We start from the raw sequence: 16,633 nt of genomic DNA, 5'->3' as shown, positions 1-16,633 counted from the left end.
GACCCCATCTGTGTCACAGGGACATTTCACATCGGGCAGTCTGAGCCCTGGGCATTAGGAGATGGATATTTGGATCTCAGAATGTGCTCAGCATGGCGTGAGCCTCTGTAGTCCTCTAAACCTAAGTCTGCATCTTCTGTGATGCTTGTTTAAAATTTAAGTAAAGGTCTGTCTGGGGAGATAATTCATTTGTAAGAGGCCTTCGCTCGGGTGCACTCACACGTGGTTTTCTTTACTGAAATAGTCACAGGTAAATACTGCATTTTATTACCCTAACTCCATCCTTCCGGGCTGTTTCACCTGAAGCATTCGTCTCTGTACCCAACATATCAGAAGGTCGTTTAGCCATGGCCAACAGTACAGAGCTATTTTATAGGGTTATACCTGTGATTTTTTCCCTAGTGTGCTAGAAGTAAACATATTGAACAGTTCATCTCAGATAATCCATCTAATTCAGTGTCTGTAGGACTGGGGTCAGGGAGCCTAGACCTGAGTGAGCCTTGCCTTTGGACAGGTCTGAGCCACTCAAAAGATTTAAGACGGAACCAGAGTTCTCTGGTCTCCCGGGCAGGTGGTTGTACTCAGACACTTGCCCCTGCACTGTAAGGGGTACCAGATGTTCGACTGACAACTGCCTCAAAAGTCAGCTGCTTGTGGCTTTGGCTGTCTTGGCCCTTTGCCAGGAGTTTTGGAAGGTAGAGACCTTTCAAATGTGGCATCTCTCGGCCAAGGAAAGGTGACCAGACAGAGCAGGAGCAGTGTGAGACACTGTCTGTCCAGTGGTGAAGATTTGTAGAGAGTACATGCACTTCTTTTTGTTTCTCTTTTTAATCCTCTGAAATGTGTCTTGTGAGAAATAGCTATCACCGTTTTGTGTGTCAGGAAACTGAGGCTCAGTGAGTGAAGTGTGGTCCTGAGACCACAGCCGTCTGAAACCAGTGTCTGTGACTCTCCCCTCCCCGGCATCAGGGGCTCCGCTCAGGAAATCCAGGAGAGATTTGGATGGGGTCCCTTAGTCTGCCTTCCATTCCCGAGATCCTGCCATCCATCCAGTTCTCTCCTGTTTGGGGAAAACCCTGACAGTGAACACGTGGCACTGGATGTCTTAGAAAGTAGAAAAATGTTTGCCGTCCTGAGTTGTCATTACGTTTGATATTTAGAACAAGAAGGTTCTCGGTTATAAAGGGCAGAATAAAGGAAGGATCTCAAAATGCCCTGTGTGGTTAGAAGAGGTTGAGCACCCCCGTGTCCTCTGTTTTCAGGATCAGTGCTTACATTGAGGAAGAAGTCCAGAGACGTCTCCAGGACCTGCATCGCCTGACTGGTGGCAGCAGCAGTCCCCCTGCGGATACGGGGAAGGTGAGTGAAGGAGCAGACAATACGGTCATTGGTTTTCACGATGACCTTTCAATAAGTAGCCGGCAGTGGGTCTTTTACTGACTGTTTCTCAGTGAGAGAATTAAGACGTAGGATGTTCTAGAAAAATTAAATATTGCTTGGGTGGAGCTGAACTGTTTACAAATGGTGTTAATTCAAGAGTATTTATTTAAAATTTGAACTTACAGGGGAAAATCTTAACTGAGTATGAAGCTTCCTAAAACACGTAATTTACTTTGTTTTGATTTATAAAAATTCTGCATGTAACACCTGTCTTATTTCTCCAACAATACAGCCAATTTCCCTAAGTATTTCATTTACTGGTTAAATTATCCCAAGTAGAAATACAATTTTGCCTTCGAGGAGATAAATACTTGTGACAAGTTAGTTTTTATCGAAATGCATTTCATTTCTACCCAGCACTTTAAGAACTGTCCTGAGGAAATCTTGCCTTTAATATTATTCTTAGAGTTTTAAGCCTCAGAATAAATGGTTAAGTCCTCTTACAGGCAGATGGATCGATACAGTCAGGTTTTCCTTGGGAATGGAAATTCTCTAGAAGGGTTATCATTGTTGAATGACAAGTATGTTTCTTTAGAATTTTGTTCCCATAAATATTTCTAATCAAATCAGTTCTCTTCCCTCCTCTGTGAACATGGTATAATTTAATATAGAGGGCTTTTATTTTCTTTTCAGGATAATGAGAAACTTCACAATGGCACCATTCAACGTAAGCTAAAATATGAGGTAGGTAATGACTTTTCAGATTGATGGGGTCGTCTTAAATTACGGCATGCTCGTGTGATTAAATTTCCTTAATGTTTAGTTGCATAATTAGAATTTTGAAGTCCCAGTGAGATTAATGGCTAATAGGGAAGGCAAGCTATTATATGACTTAAAATTAAACGGAATCCTGCCGGCTGCAAACTGCTCTGACTTTATTTGAACGGCATGGAGCTGTGGTGGAGGCCCTTTGCCCAGTTTTTCATTTGTAACAGTATCCTTTCCCTTGGTCTGCATTTAAAAGGCAGAATTATGTAATCAGGATCAGATAGGGGGTTTGGAACTGAAGCCGAGTGCTTCTTGGTGTTTGAGAAGCCCTGCTTGCTTCACAGACTGCGCGCTGGCAGTGGTACGGAGGAAACACTCTCGGTTGATTAGCTCATTTCTCTGGAGGACTGTCAAGCCAGGGCTTATTTGGGTGTACGATTTGTAGGGCTTTACTTCTGTTCTCCTGCACTGAGGGACTTGTCCTTCCCATACACTCCTAAATTAAAAAATAAAAAAAGCAAAACCACGAAATGATAGGAGTCTTACATCATTGAACAGAGTGAGCAGTGGAGGGGTGGGCATTCCACGGGAGGCCTGCCCGAGTGGCCGCCACCACGCGCTCAACCCAGCCACCCAGGAGTGACGCCGTCTTCCCTGGATGTCTGCCTCCTCAGCCCATAAACTTGTGAAGAACGGAACACTGTGTCCACGCGCCTGGCCTGCCGCAGGCTGGCGGGGGCCCTTTCCTGGTGCTGGTTTGTAGACACCGTGATGGCCGTCTCACCAGGGCAGATATAGTGACAGATTCCCGTGAAACAAACCAGGAGGCGAGACAAACATGACTGGGCTTGGAATGCGTGTCAGTTTCTGTTTTGCATCAATTATGCCCTGATTACGCTTCCATTTTGCACAGATGGTCAGGGACTAATTTTCAGAACTAAATTTGACACTTTGAAGATTGAATCAAAACTCTTAAGATTTTATTTTTGAGTAAATGAAATATTAGACCAAGAAATGGATACTGTAGACCAATCCCATCCAACCTATTTCTACCAAAATATCTGGCGATTTGTAAGAGATGTAATTACAGAAATTGATGCTCTGTGTGTGAATCAGATTCTCTGTTCCTAAATCATGGATCAATCAACATGAATGGCGTAGGCTTTCGATTTAACCTCTGCATTAATCCACATGATGAAACCAATGACTGCAGGAATCTTCACATGCAAAAGAGTCATGAAAGGTGCCACCCCTCATTTCACCTGTTTTTGACAGAAAAGCTCTCTTGCCCCGTTACTGCCCGAAGATGTCTTGGATGCTCCTGGCCGAGAGGAGAGGAGGGAGGTGGACCAGAACCACCGCCAGAGCCGTCCCGCAACCCAGAGCATCTCTGGCCCCACCGCCCCTTCCTGGGCGCCAGGTGGGGGAACCCACCTGCGGGGGTCTCAGCCTGCAGCACACGGGCCGTTGCACAACAGTGATTGCGAATACAGTCATCCTGAGTGTGATTTTCAACCACAACATTCTGAACTACCTAAACTCTCTTTTCTTAATGAAAGCAGCACCAGCGTCGCAGAACATTCTCAGGGTAAGTCCGAAAACGTCTGTGAGCCGACGACTCACAGAGGTGAGCACAGCCCAGGGATCACGTCCAGCTGGACTTTGCTGCAGCGCACGTTCCGGGAAGTGTCCGTAGGGAGCGAGGGCCAGCAGACCTGGCAGCATCAGCTCCTCTGCCTCGTCGTCTCTGAAGGCGCTTCTGGCGACAGCATTCCTCCAAGGGCAGCAGCTGCGAAGCTCTGTCGGGAGCAGGAAGGCGAGGAAGAGTCAGCAGCTGCAGCAGTCCGCTCTCCAGGGTCACCGAGGACCCTCAGGACAGAGGGAAACAGTGGGCTGGGGTATTTTTACCACCGGTTCTCAGACCTTTATAAAGACACCAGCAGTCACCTGTGGCAGGCGGGCACGAGGGTGATCAGCCACGCCAGGCAAGTGGGGAGCCTGTGTGACCCCAGCAGCCTCACCACCCACGTAGCAGCATTTGTTGGCAGGCTGCCGATCCTGAAACTCTTACCCCTGGACACGCTCCTGGAGTCACGTGGGGCATCATCTGAAGCTCATTCTTCTCCCGAAGAAGCTCAGGTTGGCGGCAGCAGTGGAGAGGCAGGGGCTGTTGGGCCGGCAGGGAGCACAGTGCCTTACAGAGCACCAGCCCTGCCTCCTGCCCCCGCAGCTGCCGCGTTGCCAGACTCCTCGCCAGGCTCCGTTTGCTGCCTCGAACCTGGAGATGCCGGAAGGGGCTCCGTGTTTAAGCAGACCCTCGTGCGATTCCCAGACCAGATGCTGAAACTTCAAGAGTGCCCTTTAAAAGACTTCTTGGAGCTCGTGGCTGCCTCCCTGCCAGAACTTGTAGGCGACATTCATGAGGTCCAAGGCGTGTACTGGCTTGCGGTGGCAAACTGCGCGGAGCCCGCCCCTCGGCCGGCGTGTCTGCTCTTGGTCCACTCAGCTCTGTACGCGCTGGCTCCGTCCGGGCATCACCCGGGCTCTGTGGGCATTTTTCATGCTCTGCCGCTCTCTGGGCTGCAGGAGATTCACGTCGGCTTTGGTGGGCAGAGCATTCGGCTCCTGGGCTCTGCAGAGAGTCTCCTGCTCACCGTCTTTAGTTACAACAAAAACCTCTGTCAACAGATATGCCGAGACCTCCTGAGGGTCCTGACGTCCGAGGCTGAGGCCACTGCCTGCACTCTCCATCCTTTGTTCCAACAAGATCTGGTCCAGCTCTCTCTCGACTGGAGGGCAGACGTCCCTGATTTAGTCTTGGCCAGCGGCGTTCGGTGGTCATCCAAATTCCAGAATACTTCGGTGGACCTGATTTACTTTCTTCACAGAAATCTGGAAGGCAGCGTCCCCTCCCTGGCAGAGGTTCAGCTGTTGCTCTACACGACGGTCAGAGTCGAGGGTGACGCCGGCCAAGGCCACTGCCAGTCGCTAGTCCTTCTGAACACCCACGTTGCCCTGGTGAGGGAGGACCGCGTGTTCTACCCCCACACCCGCGCACTCAGTACGCCGCCTCCAGGGCCGCGATTTGATGTGACCCGGTGCCGGGCTCTAAGTGAGTTCAGGTGTGTTGTCGTTCCGGAGACCAAAACACCACCAACGGTGGAACTTGTCTTCTTGCAAAAACTCCAACTAGCGGCAGGTTCAAGAAGCAGTCCCGCAGAGCCCTCTCGAGGAGCCCAGAACGTCCAGTTGTGCTCCAGCACCTTGTGTCCGGAGGGTGGTCAGAGTGTGGCCCCTGAGGTCTGGAAACTGACCCTCAACTCTCACGATGAGGCTCTGTGGCTGATCTCACACTTGACAAGGCTCTAGGGCGCAGGCGTGTAAGAATGGTCTGCATGTCTTTCGAAATTGTTCATAAAAGTAAACATGATGAAAACAGTCCAGGACAAGGGGTAGCTTCTCCGTGTAGCTAGCTGACTTGAAACTGGAAAAATGCAGACCTGTATAAACTGAAAATGTAAATATTTAAAGTAGCAACAGTAAAATAAAAGAGGAGATCGCAGAGTGCGGGTGCAGCTCCTCTCTCGCCGCCCGCTTCACTCCTGGACCCCAGCCTTGTGCGCTGGGCCCACCGCGCTGTCGGCTGAGGGGAGCAGCTCCGACTCTGTCAGCTTCATGTTGACGTGTGGCCTTCGGCCTCAGAGTCCGTCTGCTTCTGCTGGCCCTGGCTGGCGGATCTGGGCTGCCCGAGAAGGGGCCGGGTCTGGCAGGGGCCTTCGCGACACCCCCCGCACGGGCCATGGTCGGGACGGCTCTGTAGCAGAGCAGCAGTGACACGTCCGGTTTCCCCAGATGCCCTGGGGCTTGCAAACGCCCTCCCCCCACGACATGTGGGACCCTGCGGGGTCGTCGCCCTCAGGTCATCACTTTTCCTTCCTCCTTTCCGTCTTCTGGACTGTTCCTTTCCATCGTGTGTGATTTCGGCTCTTTCCTTGTTGGCTTAGCTTTGACGCCCCTTCCCCTGGGCCACCTGCCCCCACGTGCCCGGCCCCTCTCAGTGTTGGTGTGCACTGGCCTCCTGCTCGGTCGCCATTGCTGTCTTAGCAGACAGAGGCCACCTCGGAGCCTCGGTGCTTCCCTGGCCACCCTCCCACCTGCCCCTCAGCTCACCCCCTCTCCCAGCCTCTGACCAAGGTGTCCTGCTGGCCTCACCTCGAGACGCGTCCCCACCCAGGGCGGCCTCAGGCCCGTCTCCCCTTGGCAGGCACCTCTCAGGTGTCGCCCTCCTGCCCTGCGGGAGGCCTCAGACTGGGCTCTCGGCATCTCCCTCCTCTGGCTGACCCTCTCCCTTTTACAGACCACCTCTGTTCACGTTCCTCTGAGGCATCAGCTTACACGTCTTTGAGTGTTAGTTCATCCGACCTGGGCTGCCCTGCCCATGCTCTCCTGTTCCTTGGGCTTCCACAGTCTCAGGAGGAGGGATGCCCACCTCGCCCCTGCCCCCCCCCCCACGCTCCTTCCCTGCAGCCGCGTCCCGCTGAGCCCGCGGTCACCACTGGTGGAGTGCCATCCGCAGTGGAGCCGCTCGGCCGTTTTAGCCTGGCCTGGAGGGATCACTCTCTGCTCTGACCAGATCTCTGGGTAATGTGCACCGTACGTGTTGTAGCCCCCATCCCTCCTCCATGACAGGGCCGATGTCAGGGCTAATCCTTCCAGAAACTGACCGGCTCCCACTGGCCAGAGTGCACATGTCTCCTCTTCCCCAGCAGAGGTGACCGAGAGGTGCTTTACTTGGTCTATGTTTTCTGCATTTGTCTTCCTCTCCCAGGTCCTGGGGAAGCAAGCAGGGAGAGGCAGGACCCTACAGAGTATGGCAGGGTCCACTTACGCTGGCTGGTGGTGACCAAGTGAGGCTGTTTGTCTTTTGGAGGAAATAGAATTCAGATGTTTTACCTCTTCCACAGTGCACACACCTACACACCCACCCACCAACCCACCCACACACACACACACACACACACACCCACACACACCCTATTGCCTTATATGTGAAGGCTTTTGAGTCTGTGATAAGGACATCACTAAAATGAGTTACCCTTTCCCAGTCTTGGCTGGTAGGTGTTCTACCATGGAAGAAATTTCCAAAATAAACCATGATAGTCTTGTAATATCAGTAACATGTTCCCTAGTTTAAATGGTCTCATTGTGTATTTTCTCACCTGTTCTTGATAAGAAGAACAGAGTGAGTGGTCATGAAGGGCAGAGAGAGTGGAGTCGGAGATGCCGGCAGAGGGATGCTGTGGTTGGAGAGGAAACAACACATCAGCAGCGCACAGCTTTAGCAGAGTGGTATGTATGTATTAGACAGACAGGCTGGTCCTCATAGGTGAGAACGGTAATTCTGCTATGTTATAAATCACAGTGTTTAATGTTGTCCATTGATGGGACATGTAGCAGGGACGAGCTTGCATGCAGATCCCATTACCAGCGGTACCTCCTTCAGTCTGCTTAATGGTCCAAGTCGGCCAGGGCGAGGGGCACGTTTGGTTCTCCCTACATGGTAGACGCAGCCTCCAGAAATTCGGGTTTTACATGTCACTCCTCCCACCTTGAGAGCAAATACAGTTCCCGGTATGAGACTGATTTCCCATCCGTGAAGTGAGGGTTAGGGTTGCCGTGATGCCTGGAGAAGCTGGGGGAGTAGCGTTTGTGCTGTTATCCTCATGACTTCCATCCTAGGGCCCCGCTCTGGCTCACTGGCTCATCTCTGGGAGGTCTGAGCCGGGAGCCTGCCCTAGTGGATCAGGCACGGGAGCCTCGCCATCCAGCCTGAGGACCATCTCCTCCGTTGTAATGAGTTCCTGCATCAGAAAACAAAAAACAGGTTCATGCATACTTTATTAAAGTGGCAGTTAGCATTGTTGTGATATTGGCATAAACATTTACGTCGTGGGGCTTATTAGTGCCGTCCAGACAATACCTCTTTGAGTACTTTTGAAACAGTGATTTCATCTGATTTGATTAAAATCCATTTTGCACACAGCTGCCTGTTTAGCAGACTTGCGGTTGGCAGGGTGAATTTATTTAGTCTTTGTTGAAAAACATTTCAAAACAGTTTGTCTCCCCGTTCTCATTACGTAAGAAAAAAATGTGTGCACATCCTTTGGAGAGAATACTTATGCCTTCCGGCAGTAGTAATTATAGTAATTTTTATTTACATTCTTTTTCCTAGATGATTTAAAGTTTTGAATGATAAGTAGATCAGAGCAGTTTTATTAGTGCTTCTCTGATGGTCAAGCAGATGGTTGGATAGACCAGTTTCTAACGGGGTCCTTTGTTAATATAGTAACACAGTTAGACAGCACTGCTTCATTTTTTAACGTGTCTTTTGTGATAGATGTGTTGTATCAGTCAGCTATTGCCAGCTATCAAACAACCCTCAAAATTTTAGTGACGTACAAAAGAAAAAGCTTTCCTTTCTCACTAATGGTTTGTAAGTCAATTGAGGCAGCTCTGGCGTGGGCTGGGGTCATCTCCAGCTCAGCGAGGGTTGGTCTGCACCACATGTCTCATTCTGGGGCCTGTGCAGAAGGGGCAGTGGTCATGATGTTGCTGACAGAAGCACAAAAAGGCAACCTTGCGTCATGTCTGCTAACATCCCATTGGCCAGCACAAGTCACACCTCCAAGTCCAAAGTCAAGGGGCAAGGAAGTGTGCACTCCATTCACCGAGAAGCCATAGCGAGGGTATCTGCTGCTCTTCCCCCTCTTCCTGCTGCTGGGAGAGAGAACTGGGACCACGGCTGAGCTGCGTCAGGGTCCCCAGAGTCCAATGACGATAACATTCAGGTAAAACTTGTAGGACCTCTCTTTAATGGAGGTATCTAGGCACTAGTGACTAGCTGAACTTATTTTCCATCTTTGCTTGACACCTCCATGGGCTGACCGTTGTCTGTCTCTGAAGCAGCTTATTTCCTGGGACCTGCTCTCACTGTTAGACCGTTCTTCCCATAACCTTCCTGATCATGGTCTCCATCTGCTGTCTGTCTGTCCCTGTCACAGAACAGAACAAGTCTGTTCCACAGTGCTGGTATGTCACAACCCTTTCAAGAAGACAGTTCTCTCTCTCTCTCTCTCTCTCTCACCTTCTGCTTTTTTCTTGACCTCCAAGGCTTTTCAGTCCCTCTGCTGGTTCTTACACAACCCAGTTTCCAAACCTCCACCGTCCAATCTCTTGTTAAAGATGCACCCTTGTAATTTTTAAAAACCTCCTTGATAAGGAATGGAACTGAATAACACAGTTGGTGTAAAGGAGAGAGAGTCTGTTATAAGTCACTACTCATGTTTTTTATTCTACCGTCTTGTTAAAGTCTTCTGTTGCTGAAGACGCAGTGGATTACGGTGGTAACACCCTAGTCACCCTTTATATTGTGGCTTACGTTGCCCAGTTCTTTCCCGCGTGTTGTTCCTTTGGAGCCCCACAGCGGTTCTCCTGGGCTGGGAGATTGTCATCCTGCTCCAGTTCATGTCTGAAAGGATGGCTCGATTGAGAATTGGAACGCAAGCCCAGACCTTACCCGAGAACACGCGTTCTTTGCACAGTGTTGCCTCCCAGTCACGGTTATTCTCAACATTGCCTGTATACGTTTTTTTTTTTTCCCATAGGAATGAATAATTGGAAGAATTGTTGATTTTTTTCTGACTTGTAAGCTTTTTTCTTGGAATTTCTAGACATTAAAGATTATTTTTCTTTTTATGAGTTTTTTTTTCTTTCTCTTTTTTTCTTTCTTCTTTTTTTAGGAATTAATTGCCTTACAAGTTTCTTTGCAATTCCATTGTCTCTTGTATGCCGTGTGTCTCCTTTTTACTTCCTGCATTTTGGCTCCTGTAGGAGAAAAGCGTGGATATAACCGTTGTGTCAATGTGGTACTGATGACCTCGTGTGCCCAGAGTTGCTCCTTCAGTTGGAATGTGTGCTCTACAGAAACCTGATAGAGAGTCCCCACGAGTCCCCCACCCCGACTCTGGTTTCTACTGAACCTTAGAATTCAGCACAGTTTGAGCCGAAACCGGGGCTCAGCAGGAGTCAGTGGGTGAAGGTGAGCGGTGCTTTTGCTGGGGCCTCAGAGACGTCATCAGGCCAGGAGGGAGAAGACCTGCCCTTCCGTCCTGGCGTCCTGAACTGCCTGTCGTCATATTTAATAACAAGGGCCACTTGGCAATTACTGTCATGTTCTCAGTCAGTCATACCAGACCTGCTTTTTAGTCTTTTCTTAAACTGACCATTGAATGACGGGTTATCCAGAGACAATGACCATTAACGTTCTTTGGAGAAAGATGGGGACATTTTTAGTACTTTCAAGTTGAAACATTTGCCAGATGTTCAGCATTTTCAAATCTTGAAACAGTGTTGATCAATTCAGATCCACATGGGTGAAATAATCTAGTAAGAATCACAGATTGGAATTTTTCCCCAAACCACTAAACTCAAGTTAGTCCACAAGCGTCTGGATCCAACACAACTTGTAATTTATCCTTAATGATGTATAAATATAGATGCAGATCAAGATAAAAGAAATACTCCTTTGATTGAAAGCTCCTATTTCTGTTTCCTGATGTGAGTCTTCTAAACTCACCTTCTAAAATGAGACACAGTTAGAGTGTTTCCACGTGTCGGGCTGTAAGTCCTGACCTTGACAGGGATGGTACCGTGGGTACCAGGCGGGAGTGCCACGTGCCTTAGCAAATCCCGTTCCGTTGTCTGGACTAAGCCTTCAGAGGTGGTGTGGTACTAGCCCCACGTCCCTTCTCTGCACAGGGAGCCTCACCTTCTGCAGAGGAACACAAGCACGTCTGGGCTCTTTGCCATGATTGTAAGTGGCACCTGCCCACACAGGTTACCTCTACGCCCAGTTTCTCATGACATGGCTCGTATTTGAGAATGTCACAGATCCTCGCCATCTCTGCCCCAGACCCCCGTTTTCAAACTGCTGGGTTACAGTGGGTACTTGATGCATAAATAGCTCTAATCAGAACTATCCTGTGGCACGTGTGGTTGAAAAAGAAGGACTTAGAAATACGGGCTTTGCTGGAGCAGAGGAAGGAGAATTAACTAATTTTGTTAAATCTGATAAAAGCCCAGGTTTGCCTGTATTTTAGAAGTAAAGCTTGGATGTTTGGGAGATCAGATGGCAGTCCTGAGGTCTGACCTTGTCATAGTTAAAGCACATACTGAATTCAGCCATCTGGCATGTAATTAGAGCATTTAGGAGGAAATGCTGACGGCTCCCTGTAGAATTGGTCCATCCCGTGCCCTCTGCAGTGCCGACAGCAGTCGGAGTGGCTGTTAATGCTACTTCCTATTAGTTTCCTTAATTTGCCCCTTTTGAAGGAGACAGCCTGCCGAAGAGAAGATGCTAATCTGCACATTCAAAACGTAGCCTGTGTTCTGTCTGCTTCTTTTGGCTGAGGTCCCAACTGTAGTGTTTCCCCATCAATGGAAAAACAGTGTATTTGTTGACACAGTACATTGTTTCACTCAAAGTTACCAGAAAAATATTTCTTTGTATCTTATTTTAAAGGATGGTATTTCTTATGTGTAGAAATGTAATCCAGGTTGCTAATTACTCACTTTTCCCTGACCTTTTATTTCTGAATAGAACCACTCCACGGTGCATTTAAAATTCCTTGACGTGTCCTATGACTTTATCAAGATCCACTGCAAGACGTGCTTCCAAACATACAGACTTTCCTGTTTCCTTACCTCCAACTGTGACATGTCATCAGCTTCCCCTTCCAGGTCTAAGAATCCTCTTTGCCACATGCCAAGAAACTGACTGATTCCAAAATAAATAATTTCATAGAAATTTAAAAGCTCTCATAAGTAATAGGATATAATATGACACAGTATACATTTACTTGCCTACCATAAAACTCAAGATATTCAAAACACAGCTACTTTCAAATAAAAAATAAATTCAGGAGACATTTATGTTAGTTTTCCTTCCTGCTCAGCAGAAACATAGCTGAGAATGTCAGGAACCTTTCATACTGTATCCTGAGAATTCAACGTTTCTCATCAAATTGACTTCAAAAAGTAATGTCTACAAGTTACGTTGCAGCAGTGATTTGATGGAAACACATACTCTTTTGATTTTTCTCTATGCTTTTGCTCAGATGTCTTCGAATCCCTGGCTTATTCTTTGTAATTCATTTCTGCAGGTGTTCATTTCTCTACACCTGTTAATTTTTAGTCACTGTGCAGTCAGGTGAGATTGAAGTGAACTGTGGCCACAGGCAACAGTGTGAGACTCTGACAACGTGCAAATAATGAACAGTAATGTCCTCTTCAGTTATTCTTCACTGTCTGGCCCTGAACGGGACAGTGGCCCTTGTATACCACCCAGAACCACCTCTTGAGGTCACGTGCATGTCCTGGTGTGTAAAGGGCTGTCCTGGATCTAGGGGGCCATGTAATGTTGTAAGATCCAGTTTCTCCTGGATAACTGGTCTCTACAGAATTCATAAACCCAGTTCAGTTATCAAAGGCAGTAATTTTTTTCTTTGAAGGATTTATGAGCCTAAGCTTCAAGCAACTTTTCATTAGCAATCAATTTCACAATTATTTATTCTTAGAAATAAAGAACTTTCTAGTCTTAAAATGCCGATGTAATAACCAGACCATCAGTTATAGTCTTAACCCACTTAGAAAGCTGACACAGAAAAACAGAAAGTTAAGGTAATGTTTGCTAACTTTAGAATATGGTCCACCTAGAGTAGAAAAACCAAATCTTTGTTTAAAACTTTGCAAATACTACTGTATATAAAATGGACAATAAGGTTCTACTGTACAGCGCAGGGAACCGTATTCAACACCTTGTAACAGCTTAGAATGAAAAGGAGCATGTTCACCTGCATAACTGAACCTCTGTGCTCTACACCAGAAACTAACAACATTGCCAACTGTACTCCAGTAAAAAAAGAAAAAACCTAATGCAGCTGAGAAAAACTGAGACAGGAGGGAAGGGAGCAGGGCAAACCACTGAAGGAATGACCCAGCTATTGAGGGCAGGACCAACTGGTTAGAACCAGGATGGCGGAAGCTTTGGCCTCCAGTAGACCTGGAGCCTCTTGGCTCACCCGGTGGCACCGTGACGGTTCCCAGGCTGACCGTAAAAGCTCATAAAGTGGGTGGGGGCCCGATTCCTAGGAATCCCCACCCCTTCTCCAAAGTAATTGGAACAATCCTTCTGCTCATTAGCCTGTGAAATTACCGAGCCCATGAAAACTAACAACTCTGTGCCTTGTGGTCGCCCTCTTTCTTGCCTTCTGAGATGGTCTACACTCTGCCTCTGGAGTGTGCGTCTCCTAAGCCGCTCTCCCTTCTGAGTGAGACGGGCCACACCCTGTCCACGCAGTGTGTCTCTCTCTAAATAAACTGGCTTTCACTTTACCACGCCTTGTTCTTGAATTCTTTCCTGCGCGAGGCAAGAACCTGTTCTCCAGCCACAACACTAAGGGTCTTAGAGGTTACAGACACTTTGTGAAAGGTGCCCGGTGCTGCTGGCCCTGGCCCGGTGCTGGCGATCAGTGAAAGCCCGCGATGTCTGACTGCGCGTCCTAGCGGGAGATGCCAGTGGAAAAGGCGTTGGGTGGTCACAGTTAGGTCTCCATCGCTTGGTTAACAGCGTACCTGGGCGGTTTTGACTGCTCTTTTTCCTTAGTAAAATTTACGGCATTTATATAGCAATGTGCACATTTCTTTTTTCACTCAGTAACTGTCTAATCCTGCTGCAATTACCAGTTTGCTTGTCCCACAGGGCGGGACCGTGCCTTGTTCACAGCTGGGTTCCTGCCACGTGGATGAGGTTCGGAAAACTCCCCGCCCATTTCTGTAGATGGTGAAATGGAGGCGCAGAGAGAGTGGGCGACTGTGACTCAGAGACCAGATCCTGTGTCTGCTCCTCTGCCTCTGAGTCCATCAAGTGAACACCACGTGGAGCCCACGCCCCTCTTGTGTGATTGCTTCAGGGGGTAGGCAAGGGTCGAGTTTCAGGACCGAGTGTGTTACACACGTTGATATTGTCATGCACTCCTTTTTGAGGTCCCGTTAATACACATGATAATACACGGTTCCTATTGATCGAAGGGGGACAGTCACTGCCCTTCTTCCTTCCTCCTTTTCTCCATTCTTGCCTCTTAGGACGGAGCCTGTGGCTGTGCAGAGGTGGCTGCCGTAGGGCCTTTGGGTGAAGCAGGTAGGGAGGATCCAGGGCCCTCCCGAGGTGGAGCGAGCGGGTCTTGACTTCTAAACTGGTGTTAGCAACTGTTGCTGAAAATCCCAGCAGCCGCGTCCCCCCTCTGCTGGGGTGGTTCTGCTTTCGGACCCCACGCCTCTCCCCTCGCAACTCCAAAGGCACACGTGCGCTGGACCCAGTGCATTTCCCAAGGGACCAGGTCACATCTGGAAAAGAGGTTATGTTCCTGCTTGAAAAATATAGTTATAAGCACCCCACAGACTTTCAGAGTTAAGGCCGCAGATTAAGGACTCCATGGCTAAACCGTGGGTGGCCTTTGAGGTCAAAGACATTTCTTAAATCTGTTTGTTGAAAATAAATAGAACCACTGGATTATTTCTCAGTCTTTTCACCTTCAAATAGATAAGCACATTCCATGTTTTGGGAAATGTTTACTTTTACAGTGATTTAGAAATATACTCTTGGTGAATTGAAAGGTCTTTGGCAATACACGTGTTGAGAAGCTCTCTTTTTAGGCGTTTGCACTGTGGTTTTTGACACCAAGGACAGCTGTGCAGAGGTACCATTGCAGGAAGATGAACAGCTCCTGTTTTGGGTAACCAGCCACACAGTGAACGAGTAAGATACTGTAAAAGGCTTTGGTGACTTCAGATCATGCCGAGATGTCTGTGCCGTCCCAAGCGGCCACCTGAGACCAGTTGCATGACTGAGTGTCACCCAGAGGCCCGAGCTTTCACACACAGCACAGGGGACCTTCCTGCCACACCTAGCTGAGGGTCCAAGGTCCAGGACCCCTTTCTGCCTGAGGGAAATGCAGCTTGTTGCCTGCCTTGTCTTTTTGGTCAAATAAGTGAGTTTAACTGAATATTCATGGGGTTTCTGTCCTCTTAAATTCTGTGTGCATTGAAGTGTTCATTAGCTCTTATCTTTGGTGGACGGGCTTATTTTAAAATTTCATGATAGTTGCTGAGTGAGGTGAGTCAGACAGAGAAAGTCACATATTGTATGATATCACTTATATGTGGAATCTAAAAAATAATACAAAGGAATCTATATACAAAACAGAAACAGACTGACATAGAAAACAAACTGACGATAACCCAAGAGGGAAGCGGGGCGAGGGGTACATTGGGGTGGGGGTTATCAGAGGCACACGGCCATATATAAACAGATAGACCACAGAGCCCTACTGCACAGCACAGGGAACCATATTCAGTACCTTGGAATAGCCTATAATGGAAAAGAATCTGGAAAAATATATACGTGTAACTGAATCACTTTTCTGTACACATGAAACTAAAACAATATTACAAATGAACTCTACTTCAATAAACGGACAAATGAAATTTCATGAAAGCTGTGCAGTGCTGTGACCGGTGGGCCCTCTCGGTTAACCCAAGTTCGAATCCTGGTTCTTCCACTTGCCTCTAAGTTACCTAAACTCTTACAAGGTACCTCCGCTCTCGGCCTTGGGCCTCTCAGCTGATAAATTGGGTTAATAATGGTTAATGCCTCATGGTGGGGAGGGGTCATGAGGATTCAATGAAACAATGCGTATCAGCCTTCAGCGCAGTTCTAGGTGACAGTCAGTGTTCAATAAATGCTACGTATCATTATTATTTTAATTATGTTATTACTGCTTCAAAAACGTATTATGTTTTTTAAAGCCCTAGGTGAGTGTAAGTGGTAAGGATTTTTCAGAGACTTACTCCCATTCACACTCAAGAGAACTCATTTTGAAGTTTTTTTTAAATGCATCTTCCACAGGCGCCTCAGCCTCCCCACCATCCAGACCATAAGCGTTTGTCAGAGCTAAGTTGATTATTAATCAGAAGGCGCCTCAAGAACACACCTGGGGTTCTTTTTAATGGTGGTTTAAAGACCTCTCCACTCCACCCTGCCTTACGAAAATGCCCAGAAGTTAACCATGTGTATTTGAATAAAATCTCCAGCCTTGTTGCTTTACGTGCAGCCGTCTGACAGTCTGGGAAGGAAAAAGAAGCTGTTCCGTGATCAAGACTTTTCAGCAAAGAATCTGGTTTATACTGATTTTTTTTAAACTCAAGATGTGTAATCTGCCCCTTTTTTCACTTGTTCTTGTAAATTGGAAGGAACATCAAAGCCAGACAACATTTTGAAGTGCTTTAGCCCTGCCTCTTTGGAGTGGCATCCCTAAAGACATGGTCTTTTGTCGTGAGAGAGACTCAGAGTTTCTCTTTCAAAGGGACC

General features: G+C 47.9%; 1 protein-coding gene across 9 annotated transcripts in view; it reads left to right on the top strand.

The window, feature by feature from the left end:
- The window catches only part of KIF16B (kinesin family member 16B), a 244,002-nt gene that overhangs the window by 168,075 nt on the left and 59,294 nt on the right, over nt 1-16,633 (top strand). For 6 of the 9 annotated variants that reach the window (XM_064475898.1, XM_064475897.1, XM_064475900.1 and 3 more), the window contains 2 exons: nt 1,263-1,359; nt 2,074-2,124. In XM_064475898.1, the coding sequence (XP_064331968.1) occupies nt 1,263-1,359; nt 2,074-2,124 (148 nt within the window). Of the gene's footprint in view, nt 1-1,262; nt 1,360-2,073; nt 2,125-3,423; nt 9,904-16,633 lie in introns of those variants that run through there. The other 3 variants (XM_031434274.2, XM_031434270.2, XM_031434271.2) reach the window with 1 other exon arrangement.

Source organism: Camelus dromedarius, chromosome 18 (genome assembly GCF_036321535.1).
Source record: "Camelus dromedarius isolate mCamDro1 chromosome 18, mCamDro1.pat, whole genome shotgun sequence".
Lineage (NCBI taxonomy): Eukaryota > Metazoa > Chordata > Mammalia > Artiodactyla > Camelidae > Camelus > Camelus dromedarius.
The sequence above is the reverse complement of the archived record's forward strand: the minus strand, read 5'-3'. Positions and strand labels throughout refer to the sequence as shown.